The sequence below is a fragment of the Hermetia illucens genome, chromosome 6 (genome assembly GCF_905115235.1).
Source record: "Hermetia illucens chromosome 6, iHerIll2.2.curated.20191125, whole genome shotgun sequence".
Lineage (NCBI taxonomy): Eukaryota > Metazoa > Arthropoda > Insecta > Diptera > Stratiomyidae > Hermetia > Hermetia illucens.
The window spans coordinates 58,770,695-58,789,308 of record NC_051854.1 but is presented as its reverse complement, the minus strand read 5'-3'; the positions used below and the strand labels follow the sequence as shown (position 1 = coordinate 58,789,308).

Sequence of the window (18,614 nt, the reverse complement as noted above, 5' to 3'; positions counted from 1 at the left end):
TTCATCATCATCAACGGCGCAACAACCGGTATCCGGTCTAGGCCTGCCTTAATAAGGAACTCCAAACATCCTGGTTTTGCGCCGAGGTCCACCAATTCGATATCCCTAAAAGGGTTCTGGCGTCCTGGCCTACGCCATTGCTCCATCTTAAGGTGCCTCCAAACGACGTCTCTTTTTGGTGCGCGAAGCGCATGCTTGCGCCGTAAAAACGCATGCCTGAAATTGAATAACGCACGTGCGTCATAGCGCATGCAACTCCAGCGTCCACACGTTGCAATTAGTTGTTTTCGCTTTCTCGTGGTTTCTTTCAACATGTCAGTGAATTGTTTAATGAAAGCAGGAGTATGTGCAGCGTATATAATAATTAAATGGAACTGCGATAAAAGGACAGCAAAGTCAAAAAGGATATGGATGCGTGACTATTTTAAAGACAATAAAAATAAGTTTTTAAAAGAGATAGATAATGACGACTATCTTTTCAAAAATTTTACACGGATGTCTCAAATAGATTACAATATTCTATTGGATATGATAAGGCCGCTAATAACAAAAAGGGATACGGTTATGCGTGAGGCTATACCTGCTGAAATCAGACTCGCAATCACACTCCGTTATCTGGCAACAGGCGACTCATACGCAAGCCTAAGCTTCCTATTCAAAGTTTCAACACAAAGCATTTCGAAAATTGTTCCTGAAGTAGCGAAAAGTATTTGTTCAGCACTGAAAGATTACATAAAGGTGGGTTTATTGATGAATTGGTACATACGAGTATGTATATATGCGTTCATAAACCGAATTATATATAAAATTCTAGAGTTAATACTGACATTTCTTTATTGAAATTGAAATAACGTATAAAAATAACCTCAATTATATGTTCAAAAGTTCTGTTATTACAGAATTGTTGTTGACGTGTTGCATTGTAGCGATCGGTGATGATGGATGAGGTTCTGGTTCAGGAGTAGGAGTCGCTGAATATTGCTCCGATGAACTTGCGGTAGATGGCGAAGAAATTAAGATTAAACCTTGGTCATTTTCATGACTTATTTCCAATTCAAAAATGATATTATTGATGCGGTTTTGGGCGATACTGCGCAATGTAGCGCTTTTAAGTTTTCGAATTTTATGCGCTATGTAATCCCCAAAAGCTGAATATTCATCCATAGTTTTCATTTCACTAACAGCCTTCATAAAATTATAAGCTTCTTCTTCTCTCTCATCACTCACATTAGTTGTGACGTTCCGCCTTCTTTTTTTTGTGATTTTTCCATCTGCCGCTGGTTTCCGAAAAGAATTTGAAGTATCCATTTCTTCTAATCCTTCATCAGCGATTGTCTGAAAAAATGTTGATTCTATTAAAACAATCTATTTTAGGTAATTATGTCTAACAATTTAAATTTAATTTTCAGCTTCCTCAGGACACAGGAGATTGGAGGGTAGTTGCAAACAACTTTGATAAAAACTGGAATTTCCCACATTGTTGTGAAGCAATGGACGGAAAACATGTGCTCATTCGATGCCCCCAGAATAGTGGAAGTACATTTTTTAATTACAAGGGCACCTTTAGCATTGTGTTGTTTGGTGTCGTTGATGCAGATTATTGTTTTACCTACGTTAATGTCGGTTGCCAGGGGAGGATCTCAGATGGAGGTGTGTTCAAAAATACGGAATTCGGAAAGAGACTTGAAAAGAATCAACTAAAATTACCCAAAGAAGAAGCCCTCCCTGGAAGAACGCTGCCAATCCCGTATGTCTTAGTAGCTGACGATGCATTCCCGTTAACCACAAATATAATGAAACCTTTCCCAGGGGAAATAACAAGAAACTCGCCAAATAGAATATTTAATTACAGGCTGTCGAGAGCCCGTAGAATTGTTGAAAATGCTTTTGGATTACTGGCAGCCGTTTTTAGAATATTTCGTAAGCCAGTAGAATTAACAGAACTCGAAACTGCTATAGATGTCGTATTATGCTGCATTTACTTGCATAACTTTCTACGAAAGCAATCTTCCTCCAGAAATATACACGCACCCTTTGGTACTTTTGATTCGGAGATGCCAGTTGTGGCGAAATTATACCCCGTTCATGGAGAAAAACGACACAATCAGACAGAGGTTTGCAACCACTTTCTTCAATTCCTAGGAAACCTTCAAATGATGCCAAGGAAATAAGAAACGAATTTCAACAATATTTTCTATCCGAGGAAGGATCATATCCTGCCATTGAGGATAAATACATGTAAATTTCTCTTATCCAAATTATATTTTTTTGATTAAAATATACTACTTACTTCTTCAATGTCATGTGTATTGCTCCCCTGTTGGGCATTCTTCTCCACTATGCTGTCTTTTGTTGGCAATGGTACATTTACATCTTTCAAAAAGAGTAAATGTTTATACGCGAACCAATTTGATTCGTACACTTCCTTTGTACCACTGCCGCTTTTTTTTGTTTGAGTTTTTTGAAATTCTTTACAAAAATATGACCTTCAATTTTTTATTTTACATTTTATTGCTTTAACGTCGGCACCATATTTTTCACTTAATTTATGAAGTGCATCACTTCTTAATTGTTTATTAGAATATCCTTTCTGGTCACATTTCCAGAGCACTTCACTTAATTTATAATCTTCTATGAAATTTAACGTCGTTTCTTTGCTGTCGAGCGACATTTTCACTGTATAATATATTATAAATACGAATGCACAATAGAAAGCAGTCGATGTCTCTTTACTTATTCAATGGAAAAAGCGCACAAGACTCCCATCTGTGATGGGAGTGCTTGCGTTGCGGCATGCGCTACAATATTTGTTAAAACGCATGCGGCTCACGCATGCGCTATATGCAATATGGCATGCGCTGTGCGCATGCGCAAAATTGCCTGGAAAATCGACTCGTTTAGAGGCACCTTTAGGCAGGGTCCGCCTCGTCTTCTTTTTCTACCATAGATATTGCCCTTATAGACTTTCCGGGTGGGATCATTCTCATCCATACGGATTAAGTGACTCGCCCACCGTAACCTATTGAGCCGGATTTTATCCACAACCGGACGGACATTGTATCGCTCATAGATTTCGTCATTGTGTAGGCTACGGAACCGTCCATTCTCATGTAGGGGGCCAAAAATTCTTCGGAGGATTCTTCTCTCGAACGCGGCCAAGAGCTCGCAATTCTTCTTGCTAAGAACCCAAGTCTCCGAGGAATACATGAGGACTGGCAAGATCATTGTCTTGTACAGTAAGAGCTTTGACCCTATGGTGAGACCTTTCGAGCGGAACAGTTTTTGTAAGCTGAAATAGACTCTGTTGGCTGACAACAACCGTGGGCGGATTTCATCATCGTAGCTGTTATCGGTTGTGATTTTCGACCCTAGATAGGAGAAATTTTCAACGGTTGTATTCTCCTATCCTTATTCTTCCTGTTTGACCAATGCCGTTGTATCTTGCCAACATAATATGAGGTCAAATGGCACAAATATTCATATTCCTAATATGTACAAAACAGCGAACAGTCAAGTTGGTCGGTGAACAATCTCCGAGTGGCTTAGTGATTAGAGCGCTAGGCTATCGAAGCGGCCACCGAAAAGGTTTTCCGGAGCGCGTTTTTGAATGAATTTTAGGACGTGGCCACCATAGCAGTTGGTAGTGGTATTTCCTATGGTACTTCAACTGTTCGATCCAACGATTTTCCATTTCGTCAGTGTTCAAACGGGAAGCAGCCAAGTAGCCTCGAACAAAAGTTGCGCTCGAAGAAAAGATAAAAGGTGTCCACGAGCCCCAGTGCACGGAACACCAATAGTTGAGTTCCGCAATCGCTAACCAAGAAAGGGTTACTTCATTACAGACGCTCGGAAGTCACGTAAAAAAATCATCGTCGCCAAATTGGAATCGAGTCTGCAGGTAGAAAGTAGTAAACGACTATCCGACCAGGCAAATGGACAAGCGAGGGGGGAGTGGAGTTTACACATTTTTTTCTGCATTTTTAAGGTTTTATGGAAAACAAAACCTTATTAAAATCGGTTTACCCCCTGTTTATCTGCCTGTCTTTTTTTGGCGTTAGAACGTGGAAAGATACCGCTGGCTCCGGCCATATGGTTATGTGAGAGTTTTACTCACTGAAACCACCTCCTTTTCCTTCGCTTACCCTGCGGGACTGCCATTTTGGTATTACGTCACCGAGCGGGATCAGTTACGAACTGCGGCTCGTGTCGTTTGCTGCTTTCCCCTGAAGTTCCTCCTCAACAGATTGTGGATCGCCTTTATGATTTTTTCCACCGTCCTCCAAGTTTTTCAGAGGCTAACATTTCATCCACGATATTCTTGGGTGACAACCGTGCCCCGGCTCCAATTTCCGCCTCCGCTCTGTGTGTGGCGAACCTTGGGCAGTTAAAAACAACATACTTCTCATGCTCCAGAATCATTTCGCATGTTGGGCAATATGGGGAGTCGTCACGCTCGAAGCGATAAAGGTGTGCAAGGTACCCTCAGTGTCCGCTTAGGAATTGAGTTAGGTCCTAGTTAACTTCACCGTGTCTTCGAGTGATCTATTTTGAGACGTCTGAGGTACGCAGTCGACGGCTTTGCATTCCTGCCAACAATGTGGCAACCCCAGAAGCCTTGCTAAATTCTCAAGATGTGGTTTGAATTTCAGCCTTTGATCAACCATGATTCCTAGATATTTGAGCGTTGGTTTCGAATGACTTTATTTCAAAAATAGCCTCGTTCGTGGGGATCTCGATCTTCTTCATATCTTGCACCATGATAGTCATTCCGATGTCGTCTTCGAAGCCAATGGTTGTCAATCCTTTGGACAGTTCCAACTTTAAAATACCATCATACATTATTATCCACAGGAGAGGACCAAGGACTGACTCTGGTGAGACTCCGCAAGTTGTTCTATATGTCTTAGATCCATCGTCCGAATCGTAACATAGTTGCGTCTCTCGGAGGAATTCTATGACTATGGGCACCAGGTGTTCAGGAGCAACCAATTTGGCTAAACCCGCAATTATTTTGCTCTATTTTGCAGTATTGAACGCATTTTCCACATCGAGAGTAAGTATCACACAAGATTTATTGGCCTCTTCTGCTTACTCAGCAATTTTCGTCATCATAGTGATCGCATTGACAGTAAATCTTGTCTTTCAGAATCCGAACTGCCTATCTTAGATGCCACTCTCCTTTTCTGCAAACGGTACAAGTATATTGTAGATAACCCGTTCGAAAAGTTTGCCTACCGTTTAATAGACATATAACCCTATAAGACGAAGGATCACCTAAAGGTTTATTTCGCTTCGGGATTAGGGCAAGCTTCTGTTTCCTCCACTTTTCCGAGAAAACCCCTTCTTTGCGGCTTCTTTGTAAATGTTTCAGCGAAACACCTTGGAACTGTTTTAACGGCCACTACCAGAACTTTATTCGGAATCCCATTTAAGCCTGGGGCTTTATTTTAAACAATTTTCTTTGCAGCTTTCAGGACTTCTTCGGTGGTTATCTCAGGAGTTTTATCGGAATCTATCTGGACAGTGGGCAGATCCGATTCATTTCAAATTGTTGGAAAGAGGTTTCAAATGATATCCCGCAGCAAATCAGGATTGAAGGATTGATGATCGGTGGTGGGCGTTCACCCTAGATTGATGCCATGACTGCCTGGTATGCACGTCCCCATGGGTCGGAGTCTGTTTCCTTACATAACCTCTTCAAGTATTCAGTTTTACTTCTAGAGATGGCTGCTGTTGTTTCTTCGCCTTCTTATATCGGTTATGCAATTCTTCAGACCCAGGTCGGCTTCCGTTACGTTGACTATGTCTCCTGGCTTTAAGGCAAGCTTTGTGAAGTTCATCAATTTCAGCATTCGACCAGAAGTTGGGTATTCGTTTCTTGAGTACAGTGCGGCATGGCATGGAAGCGTCACGTGCTTTTCATATCCTTTCAAGAACGTGCGTCATCATTTGTTGCGCGTTTTCCATCGGCATCGTTTCCTGCAAAAATATTTCTTCGAACATTTCCTTCTCAAGTTTCTTAGTTGTCCAACCCGCCTGTATTACATTCCATCTGGAAGAAGATCGCCTGATGGTCGCTGTACGTGTATTCCTCGCTCACCTGCCCTCAGATAATATGAGGCTAACAAACGTCACCGAAAAGCATTGACGCTACCAGCATTTGCCAGAACGATTTTCGGGCGTGAAAATACTTGGAGCACTATGCGGTCTCTTGTATTTATTTCGTGACTATTCCAAATCTTAGGGCTAAGCGTTCAAATCGCCGGGCTATTATTAATTTTTGAGGCTTACTTCGGAAGCTAATCTTTCCACCATCAGTATGAATTCATCTTCCATGAAGGTTTTCGCAGCGTAACAATTAAATATGTGAATGCCGCCTACCTTGACTCGTGTGAATCCGTGTTCTGGACTATTGATCGTGTCTTCGATTGCTCGGTTTCCACAGGTGCAGATTGGCGCTTTTCTGCTTCTGTCTGATATAAAAGCACTACTGAGGAGATCCTATAGTATTCACATGCTGGCAACGTCAATTTTATTTTCAAGCTCGCTTTACGACCGCAGGTCCTGGGCTGCCTGGCAATGGTCTAAATACACATGTAGGAATTTTATTTACGAAAAGCTCAAACCGCCTTCTTGAACGCCGGACATTTGTAACTGCCTGTGATAGAGTAAGCATTTAGGATTCGCATTGAACTCTTTGGCAGAATGCCCTTTTTCTCCGCACCTCCGGCACAAATTAGAACTATCGTACTTGCTTGTACAGTTTCTTGAAATGTGTCAAAATTCCAGGCATTTGAAAAAACCCCTTGGCGATATCTGCTCTCGCAATCGACAGCTGACCCAGCCATCGCAAATTTTATGAACTGCAATAGATTTTTTTGCTGCTTCGAATGGCAAGGCTATTTGGCGTCTGAGTACCACCATGTGCATTACGCAGCCTGACCACATTGGACTGGAAGATTGAATCTAGTCCAAGTTGGGTCTTCAATTCCTCCCAGATCTCCGCTTTTGTCGTGACCTCATTCAGGTCCATGCACTCAATCAGCATTGGGTCCTGGTTCACCTTTACTTCCGCTACTTTGCCCAATGATGATTCGATCTTCTTATGGAGATCGACTTACACTCCCCAAGCCTAAGCTCAATGAGTAAATCGCCTTCCTACGTGCGTCTTATCCTGTTCCTGCAGGGAATTTTCTCCCTTAACCTTCCGCAAGATTTCCGCATATGGCAGCTTGCTGTCGTTTTTATAATTAGCGCATCTGGCCGCCATCTCTATTGCGGTCTTCCTTTTTTCTCTACATTAGTCTAAGTAGACTCATTGATGCGTTTTTCCAGATGACTCAATAAACTTTCACTCGGTAAGACTGTGTCCCCATGCAAGCAAAAGGGGAGGGTACATTTTTTTCTTCAAATTTAGTCATGTGGGATATCAAATGAAAGGTCTCGGTTAGTGCTTTCCGAACCCCCTCTTAGTTTTGGCATTTATTGGAAGGATGGGTAGGGCGGAAATTCGAATGTAATCATTTCTTTCACGGACCTACTGTTTGGAACTACCTAAACGAAAAATCTGAAAGGAAAAGCTGCCACCATATGGTGCCTAGGCTACGAAGCATTCTCCATACCGATATCTGCTCAAATAAAGTTAATAGTAGCATGTAACTATAATTTTTAGACCCCCTTAAGTTCATCCGCGAATCATGAAATTTTGCAGCAAAAGTTATAACACTGAACATGATCGTACCAAGTTTGGTGTGAATCGCGCTATTACTCACAAAGTTATAATAGCTGAAATTTGTCGCTTCTGTGTAAATTCAAGACTTTGAATGTCAGCATGACGCGAAAGTGCATGTTCACACATAATACATGCATATTTTACGTGCGAGGTTCTAATGGGACAAATGTCCCCTCAAATGCTTTTATCAAAGAAATATACCAAACCTTTCATATTTAAAGCGTCCAGCTTCCGATTTCCCGACTTGTTTAACATTTCTTCCTAAACATTTTACACAATATTCTTATACCTTTGATACCACTCAGTATATACTGCGAGACCTAAGACAAGGGACGAAGGCTATATATTTCGAACTAGTTGTATAAGGATATCTCTTGCTACCTTAGGCAGATAGTGCACCGTATGGCAGAAATGCAAAACTCCGCCATGCTATTAACATAGTATGCTGGTCCCAAGCCCAGGTAAAGGAGGAGCGTTTGGGGCAACGTACTCTGTACTTTCCTCAGTAAAACAAAAATAATATGCTGAGATCAGGGAAAGAGATAAATAGAGTATAGTTGGAGTTATTCTACTATGCTAAATCCTACCAGATCTCTCTTGGTGACAGGCCCCGCGACAGGTCGACCAAGAAAATGCATACAATGTCGTCACAAACATGATGATCAGATTGAGTCACAAGCCTTGGAAAAATGCTAGGGCGTTCAACTCAGTCGACGCGGCAGGACGGGCCCCGGTCCTGTCGAGAAACGGGCAAGGGTTCTTGACGCATGGACGGCGTCAGGACGTAAGCAAGTTAGTCCGCACACAACGAACAAAACAAATACGTGTCTGGAAAGACGGAGGAACTCGCAAGAGCCCTTCGGAAAAGGCGCATTGATATCTGCGCTCTGCAAGAAATCCAATGGTCTGGCGCCAAAAGCTGCAACATTGAACGCGAACGCGGTGAAAATGGCTACAAACGTTTCTATTTTGGTAACCCACACACTCAATATGGTGTTGGCATTGCCATCTCAGAGGGTTTCCGTGATGCCATTAAAGAAGTCGAACGATTTGATGATCGGCTGATGAAGGTCACCATTATATCAGCTGATCGCACTATTCACTTCTTCACCGCGTATACACCACAGACAGGTCGACCTACTGCCGAGAAAGATGCCTTTTGGCAACTCTCGATGAAAAGACTTGTCACGTGCCTGCTGACGATTATATAATCATTGCCGGCGACCTTAATAGTCGTGTGTGTGAAAAGGCAGACGGTAACAGGTGCCATTGGGGAAAGGGGTTCGGAGCGCGCAATGAGGGTGGCGAGCGTATAATCGATTTTGCGGACACCCATGACGTGGTACTTATGAATACATGGTTCATCAAACGATTTTCTCATCTTCCCACATTTTATAGTGGGAACAGTAAACCGCAAATCGACTATATTCTCAGAAGACGCCAACATTTTACCACTGCCACTGATTGCAAAGTCGTTCCCTATGAGACCATCGCACCTCAACATCGGCCGTTGATTGCCGTCCTGCGAATTAAGCCACCGATTAAACAGCGTGATGAACGCACTGGCCGCCGCGCATTAAACGGTGGCAATTTGGTGAGAAGAAAGAAGAAACGGTCTCACTCATACGATTGCCGACCATTACGAATGTGGAAGAATCATGGAACCAACTGAAAGATACGATCCACAAAGCGGCCTCTGCAACCCTCGGGGTCACCAAGCCGGGTAAGCAGTACATCAACCGAGATACTTGGCTTTGGAACGATGATGTTAAAATGAAGGTCCGTGAAAACAAACGACTCTACCACAAATTTCTCGACGATAAAACACCTGCTAATTGGCAAATTTATAAGAATGCCAACCGGGAAGCAAAGAAAGCGGTCGCTGTCACCCGAGCGAACCATTTCAAAAATCTTTACGATAAACTGGACACTCGGGATGGCGAGAGAGATCTGTATCGACTTGCTAAAAGCCGTGATGAATGCACACAGGATATCGAACACTTCTGTTGTGTTAATGACAAGAACGGTACTTTGCTTACCAACCGTCGAGCCGCAACGGATAGATGGCGAGAATACTTCGAGCAGATTTCAACTGAAGAATTTGCTCATCCTCCACTTCCACAATCATTGCCGACATTTGGAGCAGTTCCACCAGTCAGCGCAACTGAAGTCGAGGAGGCAATAAAACAAATGAAATCGGGGAAAGCAACAGGACCTGACGACATTGCATCTGAGCTCTGGAAAGCGAAGAGCTGGGACCCAACCCTGTGGCTCAGTGAATTCTTTAACCGGGTTATTCAGGAAGGAAGAACACCATCTGACTGGCAAGAAAGTACCACAGTTCCAATATGGAAAAAGAAAGGTAGCCCAGCAGAATGTTCAAATTACCGTCCGATCCGGTTACTTTCCCATACCATGAAGATTTTTGAACGCATTCTCGACAACCGTATTCGCGAAATCGTTGAAATAACCGTGAATCAAGCCGGATCTATCAAGAACTGCGGAACTACTGACGCAATACACGCTGCGCGGTTACTCATGGAGAAAAATCGTGCATTTCTGGATCTAGAGAAAGCGTTTGACCGTGTACCACACGAACTCATCTGGTATGCTTTACGACAACACTTCGTGCCAGAAGAACTCGTGCGCTGGGTTCAATTGCTCTACCATAATCCGAAAAGTAAAGTTCGAAGTATGGCGGGTGTATCAAAACCGCTTCTTATCTCTGATGGTGTTCATCAAGGAAGCGCCCTCTCACCACTCCTCTCTGTTCTTGTTATTGACACCGTGACACGGGATATCCAACGTCCAGCGCCCTACATACTGCTTTATGCAGATGATGTTTTCCTAGCATCTGATAGCAAAAAAGATCTCGAGCAACTTGTTCAAAAATGGAATGATCGCCTCATGCAACACGGTCTCAGATTGAATTTAAACAAAACTGAATTCTTGACGACCGATCCGCATGAAACAGGCACAATCACTGTCAGCGGCAGTGATCTGCCCAGAACTGAGCGATTTAAATACCTCGGGTCAACGCTATCAACCAATGGAGAACTGCGTTATGAAATTGCTTCACGCGTTAACGCAACCTGGGTGAAGTGGCGTTCCACAACTGGTGTTCTTTGTGATCGACATATCAACGAACGTCTCAAATCGAAAATTTATCGCAATGTCGTCCGTCCAGTCGCTCTCTATGGTTCTGAGTGTTGACCGACTATAAAAGACAATGAACGGCGTCTTGCGGTAATGAAGATGAAGATGCTACGTTTGACTAGTGGCGTCACACGTTTAGATCACATCCGAAATGAGGACATCTGCGATCGTTATGGGGTTGCACCGATCGTGGACAAGTTGCAAGAGACGCGTCTTCGATGGTCACGCAATTCGTGCAAACGAGAATTCACTTGCCAAGATTGGTCTGAACATCAAAGTCGATGGTAAACGACCAAAAGGCCGACCTAAACAACGGTGGCTTGATACACTAGATGGAGATTTGAATGCCTCGAGATTGCACCCAGATCAGGCATTCGATAGAGCCAAATGGCGAAGCCGATCACGACGAGCCGACCCCGCTTGTGAACGGGACAAAGGCTGAAGAAAAAGAAGAAGAAAGAAGAAGATGTCAGAAATGCAAAACTACAAAACTTGCGTGGGAATGTCCCCTCGGGTCATCAAACGCTTCCACCCAATCGATTACACCACATGGGATAATCGACCGTTTACGAGATTTGTACGGTTTCAGGTATTGCCTTGCAATCATCCAGTCATGCGATGCTTTGAGTTGATAACTCTGATAGACATTTCCGCAGAATCTTGTACTAAGGCTCTCTGTCTCTGAGAGTGGATTCCACGCATCTGTGTGCCAGCAGTTAGAGAATACAGATCGATTTCTTTCTTTACTCGGAGTTAGCCAAACTCCGGGGCTTAATCTGCCGCTGGATAGCCGCGTATCACCGGCAGTCCAATAGAATGCTTGAAAGATGACGCAGAACGCTGAAAGCTACTATAATGATGATGGTCCTTCTTGGTTGCAAGTCTTGCATTCGTTCAATTTGGCCTACGAATCGGTGCCGGCATTTGTGTTTACTCACGCTCCATTTCCACGTAGAAAGGCATTTGCCTTGGAGATGTATTATATTGGAAGTTCCTAAACCAACTCTGTTGACTGCGGTTTTTATGGCATCCATTTCCCTCTTACAGTTGTTGTGGAGGGCTGTCTTGTGGATGGCTTCAGTGTTAATTTTCACCTGATCGGCAGAGGGATTCTGGGTGGCGTTGTTATTCGAGTTCGGAGCACCATGCCAATGAGATAGTAATTCGAGTCGGGCACCCATATGTTCTGATATTCATCAGGGCTAGGAGGTGGCTGTGTTCGATCAGCACGTGGTCAATTTGGTTGAAAGTGGTCCCGTCCCATTTCGCGCAAACCAGGTACTTCCAACAACCATTTCGTGTGACGTTTGAATACGGGCTCCGTCCGTACTTGCCTGTTAAAATCCCCAAGTATGATTTTGATATCATATCTGGAACAGGCTTCGAGGGTTCGTTCTACTGCCTCGTAGAAGGTATCCTTCTCCGACCCTGCAGTCTCCTCTGTAGGGGCGTGACCGTTAATGAGTTCTCAATAGCCTCGCAAGTGCAGAGTGTATAGCCATTTGCTTATGTTTTCAAAGCCGATAACAGCAGGTTTCATTTTTTGGGTGACTAAGAAACCTACTCCGAGCACATGGTTTTCTGGATAGCCGCTATAATATATAGTGTAGCGACTCTTCTCCAGGAAACCGGTCCCTGTCCAATGCATCTCCTGCAATGCTGTTACATCAGCCCTATATTGGGAAAGGGTATCGCCTAGCTGCTTGGGAATTTCATCTCAGTACAGGGAGTGTACGTTCCACGAGAAAATGCGCTAATCGTTAGTCCTTTTCCGTTGACGGGATGTCGTTGTAAAATCGATCCTGTCCGGGGCTCCTGTTGTGGGTTCGTAACAAGTTTTTTCTGTGTAGGATTGTCAGCCCTACCCAACCCCCAACCTGACGGGCCAGTTGATACAATTTGCCCCGTTTTTAGGCGCGCGAGACTTACCTTCATCCTTCTCGGTCTACAGCTTTTCGTTAAGAAAGAGCTCCCAGCGGTCATCATGTGGAGGTGGAGACAGGGTTTGGTAGTAGAGTTGTTGGTGTTGGATAAGCAGGCGTCTCCCACGTTTTATGCTCCATCGTGGGTACCAATTCACGTTTTGCCCTGGGACCTGTACTACCCTTTGACCACCACCAAGTCATAAACATGACAGAGTAATAATTGGCACTGGGATTCATAGTCAAAATTCATGGGTATAAATTTAAGATATTTTATTCAGTTGGCGCATTATAATTCGATATTTTACAAATGCAAACACAGTGCAGTTAGCTCCATATTCATTTGTAGAAGTTGCCATTTGGTCGTCATGAAGATAATACAAATTGTTGTAAATGAGCATGGTCCCTTCGAATACATAATCGTTCAACTTCGTTCAGCAGTCAATCCTAACCTGTCCTATAAAAAGCAACTCCGCCCAAAATGTAAAGTTTCCTTTTGGTACTTGATCATAAAACCGCATATGTATGCTGGTGATCGTATTTGGTTGATAGAATAACCGCAATGGAAAAATATTCTTTATTCTGTCCATCCTAGGGCCGATCATATATCTGCCAGCTGGCAAAGGACATATTAGCGAGAAGTTTGTCATTTGATAGGCAACGGCCTTAAATGCTTTTGCGAACTGATTTCGGATCGAAAAACGCTCTAAGTCACAGGTTCGAGATGATGCATTAAACATTATAGTTGAGCCGCGGATATTGTTATGTTTTGAAAGCCCAATAGTCCATGTAGGGTTCACGCAAGATTGAAGAATGTCAATATACATCATAATGCCAGATTCATTTATCCATGCCGTATTAATTTTAACATATTCACTGTTTTGTCCTGACCTTAAGGCGTTGAACTCTACACGCAAGCAAGTCTGCGGAAATTATAAGAAGCCTCTATCAAAAGACTTTACAAACTAAAGGTATAACTAAGAACTCTAAACTTCCATTAAATGACTAAAGTGTAAAGGAACATACTCGTCGAGTTAAAAGCAACGCCGAACAGCTCAACAAAATGGTAAAACTGTAGGACCACGTCAGCATCTTGTCCGGCGGACGATGCAACACCGTATGTGACATTCAAATGAAAAAATGACAAAATGTTGATACCAATTATTAGACTATTTGCTTTATCTTTCCACTTGGATAATTTAAATTACAGCCGAGGGTAATTATCTGCACTCAAAACAGTTTGTATTTGTTGAAGTATATTTTGAATATTTCAATGAAAAGAAAAATAAAACTAGTTTGGAAGCATCATATAATTTGCAGTGGTACCCGGTAATGGAAGGCTGAATTGGGAAGTCATTAATCGATTATAATCAAAGGTAGATAATATATTTCCGCATAACCTGCTCACCTTTCGGAGTTCAAAACAGTGATCATCTCCATCGTGTGATATGAAGGATTGTCATGCAGTGTCAAGTAGTACCCACAAAAACCCTTCTGTATGCGTTTCATTAATATTTTTGTAAGGAACCTGATTGGCATTAGAAGAAGAGGAATTAGAAGTTTGAACTCTCAGCAGTTGTAAATATGTTTCAGCTAGCCAGTCTCGGATTTGCTTTATTAGGTTATCTTGCAAAACCCTATCTTCAAATGATTTATAGTATCTTAACCATTGGCAATTGCAACTAAGCGCCACCGCTGTCGGTTCCTGATAATGAACTTCAGGTCAGGTCATTTATCACACTCCTCCTCCGTCAACCGCACATGCATGCCATTGTTCGGGCTTACCTGAAATACCCTTCAGCTCCCCCCACGACTTCCGGAGACGACCACACTCCTCCTCTATTGTTCTGAACAAAGTGCTCTGGGGCGAGACACTCATCGAAATGTAATTGCGGCCCTTCCTTAATTTGTGACTTATCCACCGCCACTTCCGCCAAGCCTATGCGACGAACAAGTTCTTCGTTTCGACGCTGAAGGGTGTTGATGAAGGCTTGGAGCTTTTGAATAACTGTGGAATTCACTTTCCATGTGCTACTCCGATATAGCAACACAGAAAGTACACTAGCATGGAACAGTACCGACTTGAACTTCGTGTTGACATAACTGCATTTCCAGATTTTAGACAAAGCAACAAAAGCTGTTAATGCATCGCGCCACATTCAGTTCGGTGCCACCGTCAGCAGAAACTATGCTTATTAGACATACAAATCGATAGACGTCTTTAACGCTCTACCCTTTGATGCAGATAGGGAGAGTGCGATGGCCCGCCAGAGAATCTTTTGTTGGTGTTGAACTTCAGTTCAACTTTATTTGCCTCTCTTTCCAAATCCAGAGCCATTTGGCCAAAGTCCATGACCCGGCGAGAAAGCAAACAGATGTCATCAGCGTAGTCGAGGTTTTTGAGCAAAGACCTCATCGTCCATTGAATTGCACCACGTTTTAAGGGTAAGACAGTATGAAGAACATTACCAATAGCAAGAAGAAATAATATCGGTGACAAGATGCAACCCTGGCAGACTGCGCTTTGGACATCAAAATCCCCCGAAATTTTATCTCGGCGCAACCCGTTACATTTTGCGCTATCATATGCCGCTCAGATAATAGCTTTTAGTCCCGGAATGTCCATGCTGCATAGAGCAGTCTAGATACACTCCCTATTCACCTTATCGAAAACTTTCACGAAATCGATGGAGAGCTACTCCGCTCATTATTCCAAAATTATCCGCAGGGTGTTGACGTGGTCAATGAAGGAGCATTCGGAGCGGAAATAGGCCTCCTCTCTGTCGATCAAGCTTTTGAGATGTTCTTTAACGCGTTGCAGGATTATTTTGACTATTATCTTTGCAATGGCAAGGAGCACACAGATACCCACCTATTTTCACACTCAAAATGGGTGCCTTTCTGTACAATCTTAACGATCATCCCCTTCCTCAACTCTCTGGGAAATGCCTCGGATTCCCAAAATTTCCATAAGAGTGGAAGTAGTAGATTTGCAGTAACTGCAGGTGCAGCGATAAATAAGTCTGGGGGAGATTGTCCAGTTTCTCGACGTTACTCAGTTCGAGTGCATGGCCGAAATGACTTCTTTTTGCTTGGAGGAACAGTCCGTATCCGCGCATTTCATTCGGAAAGGGAGGAACCTTACCGGATGTAATGCAGTTAAAGACCGTGGTGAAGTGTACTTTCCATCTCTTCAGTTGCTCGTTAATGTGTATTACATCCTTCACAGGAAGATTGAAAGATTTGCGACCACATGTAAGCTCTTTCGTGATGAGGTATACACTTTTGAAATCATTGTGCTTTCCGGCATTTTCCGCTTCTTTGACCAGAGCAATAGCAATTCTCTCTCGTAACGGTATACGTTATGATTTCGCTCGATATCAGAGTTCCAGCGCGTCATGCCCGCCGCCACTCGCAGCAGTCAATAGAGCCTTCGACCCACTCCGTTCGTCGATCCGTTTCCACAATTCTGCAATCAGCCAGATCTTATGATGCCCCTTTGGGACGTAGACGACGACCTGCGCAGTACCCGAGAAAAAATATTTTTGATAGCGGCTGAATGATTGTCGATATTCTCAGACGGGTATACCTGCCATCCGATTAGGAAGATAGCTCTCTCAATTAAACAGCTGCATCACACAAGCGGTCGATGTTGAACTTAGAATGTCCCAACCCCCAACTTTGCGAGAGGCAGCGAATGTGATACGCAAGCAAACACAAACGACCATCAGATGGATACCCCTTTCGAGGCCGATGTCAGCACTTCTCTTGTTACGCACATCCAGGAGACAACACCTAAAGCTAATGCTGCTCCCGAAGCGGTCGATCTGATTGCTCGTGCGGTGTCGGTCAATTGAAACTGAACTGACCTTATGCCAAGCTGTGTGTTCGTACACCGACGAGGGGATTGAAACTACGGTAATCCACAAACTTCCCATCATTATCATTACGATTGCCAAAACCACGCTCCCCATCACATGTCCGAGCAATCCGTTGTCAGAGCCCACCTTGGCATTCCGATCATGTGAATACCCCTGCAATTATCGTACTAACAACCGGCGCCCTTTTTCTTAGTATTACCGGCTATCCCCTTCTTTTACTCTCTGGAAGGACTCTGATGGCCACAATTTATGAAAGAGTGGAAGTAGATACTGTGCAGAGACTGGAAAAGCTCCACTTGAGTGTGTTGATCGTTGTTGTCGGTCTGATTAAATGCTTATTGGACGAAACCCAACTGATCTTTTGGCAGGCTCTGTGCTCGTACAATGAGTCGCTGATGACCAGGCATTGAAATTTGTAGAAGTCTACAAATGTTTCATCATTGTTGTTACATATAAGTTAAACCACGACGATCGTGGAAGCTACCTGTTAACATCCTAGAACTGCAATCACAGGCGTACGCACACCATCGAGGCGATTGCAACTATCTATTTCGATAATAATTTTTCACTAAGAATTTTTTTAAAATTGCATCTGTTTTCTGAGTTTCTATCATTATCATGATGCACTTTCCGAACAAAGAATGTGGTTACTTTCATTTTGCCATTTTCATTTTGTTGTTGTATTTTAAGCAAACATAAATAATCATATACATATATAAGCAGCTATGTAGTATATATAAGGATGGAAACGTATAGTAATGAGGTAAAAGACAATGAACCAAAACAAAAATAATAAAAGAAAATAAAGGCTGATAAAGCAAGGAATCTATACTTCAAATAGAGATGGATAGGTGATATAATCGCATGTAATACTACAAAGGTGATATGACCTTAAAGTGTAATATCACATTAACATCACCGAGTGCGATCCAAGCATTACAACATCATCAAACATTACAGCATGACCTAACATTACTATATTACCAAAAATCATCATATTACCAAACATAACCGCATTCCCAAACATGGTCACATTACAAAAGTGATCCTGCAACGAGATATCATATTTCAAAACATCCTAACATTATCGCTCTTTGTAGTAAAGTGACGGCGGCAGTTGTGCTGGTCTCGGGGTGGCTTCTGAGGTGATTTTGGATTGTCCTCGGACTTTGGGCTGACTCTGGGATAGAAAATGATTGCGGGTGCATGTGACTATGGGAATGAAGATTCTTGGCTCTAAGTAATTGATTTGTAATGTTATAGATTAGAATGAATGTGGGCTATTAGTTGATGTATGTATGGCGTTTGTCTATATATTTGCTAGTAGAAGCCGTCGAGGCGAATATCGGTTGCAAATCTGTTCTCTCGGCTGGCATTCAACTTTTGATTATGCCGAACAAAGATAGCTTCTAAGTGAGTACTGTTTGTTCGCAAAAATCATGATTCGCTGTTTCTGGATGTGAAAATGTTGTACTATCTTTTATCTTATATCCTTTTCTTCCCTTGCCTCAGAGGCTCATTCATTCTTCATTGCTACCTATTTGCCGCAATTGTATAATTTTCATTGTGAACATAATAAACGCAGGACAAATTATTCTAGTAATAAGTAATATTTGAAAATATCGCCTACCCGTTGTTGTATTTTGTGTCGTACCCATGTACAACCAACTTCAATATTGATTTTATGTACGCAATTACAACTATAAGACAACAATACATCAAATTGGGAAAATATTGAATCACACCGGGGAAATTTAATTCGTACCTTCCCACAATACCATCCTGAAATCATATTTCCAGGAGATGTGCCGTATATTGACCTCTCTACAGACCTTGTTAAGGTTTACCGATTGGGAAGACGTATAGAGTAGGCGTGGAATCCTATACGATAACTATTCTCGTTCTTTAAAGCCGCCAGCCAGG

The 18,614-nt window shown here is 42.8% G+C and overlaps 2 protein-coding genes across 2 annotated transcripts; both read right to left on the bottom strand.

The window, feature by feature from the left end:
* Positions 1-870: 870 nt before the first annotated feature.
* LOC119660023 lies at positions 871-13,228 on the bottom strand. Its single transcript, XM_038068401.1, has 3 exons — positions 13,119-13,228; positions 2,291-2,441; positions 871-1,335 (listed from the first exon to the last, which is right to left on the bottom strand). Exons 1-3 carry the CDS (start codon positions 13,226-13,228, stop codon positions 871-873), a joined length of 726 nt encoding a protein of 241 aa, XP_037924329.1.
* On the bottom strand, positions 13,158-13,937 carry LOC119660168. The gene is made up of 2 exons (XM_038068574.1): positions 13,837-13,937; positions 13,158-13,733 (listed from the first exon to the last, which is right to left on the bottom strand). The coding sequence occupies exons 1-2, from the start codon at positions 13,900-13,902 to the stop codon at positions 13,245-13,247; spliced, it is 555 nt and encodes a 184-aa protein (XP_037924502.1). The 5' UTR covers positions 13,903-13,937; the 3' UTR covers positions 13,158-13,244.
* Between the last annotated feature and the right edge of the window lie 4,677 nt (positions 13,938-18,614).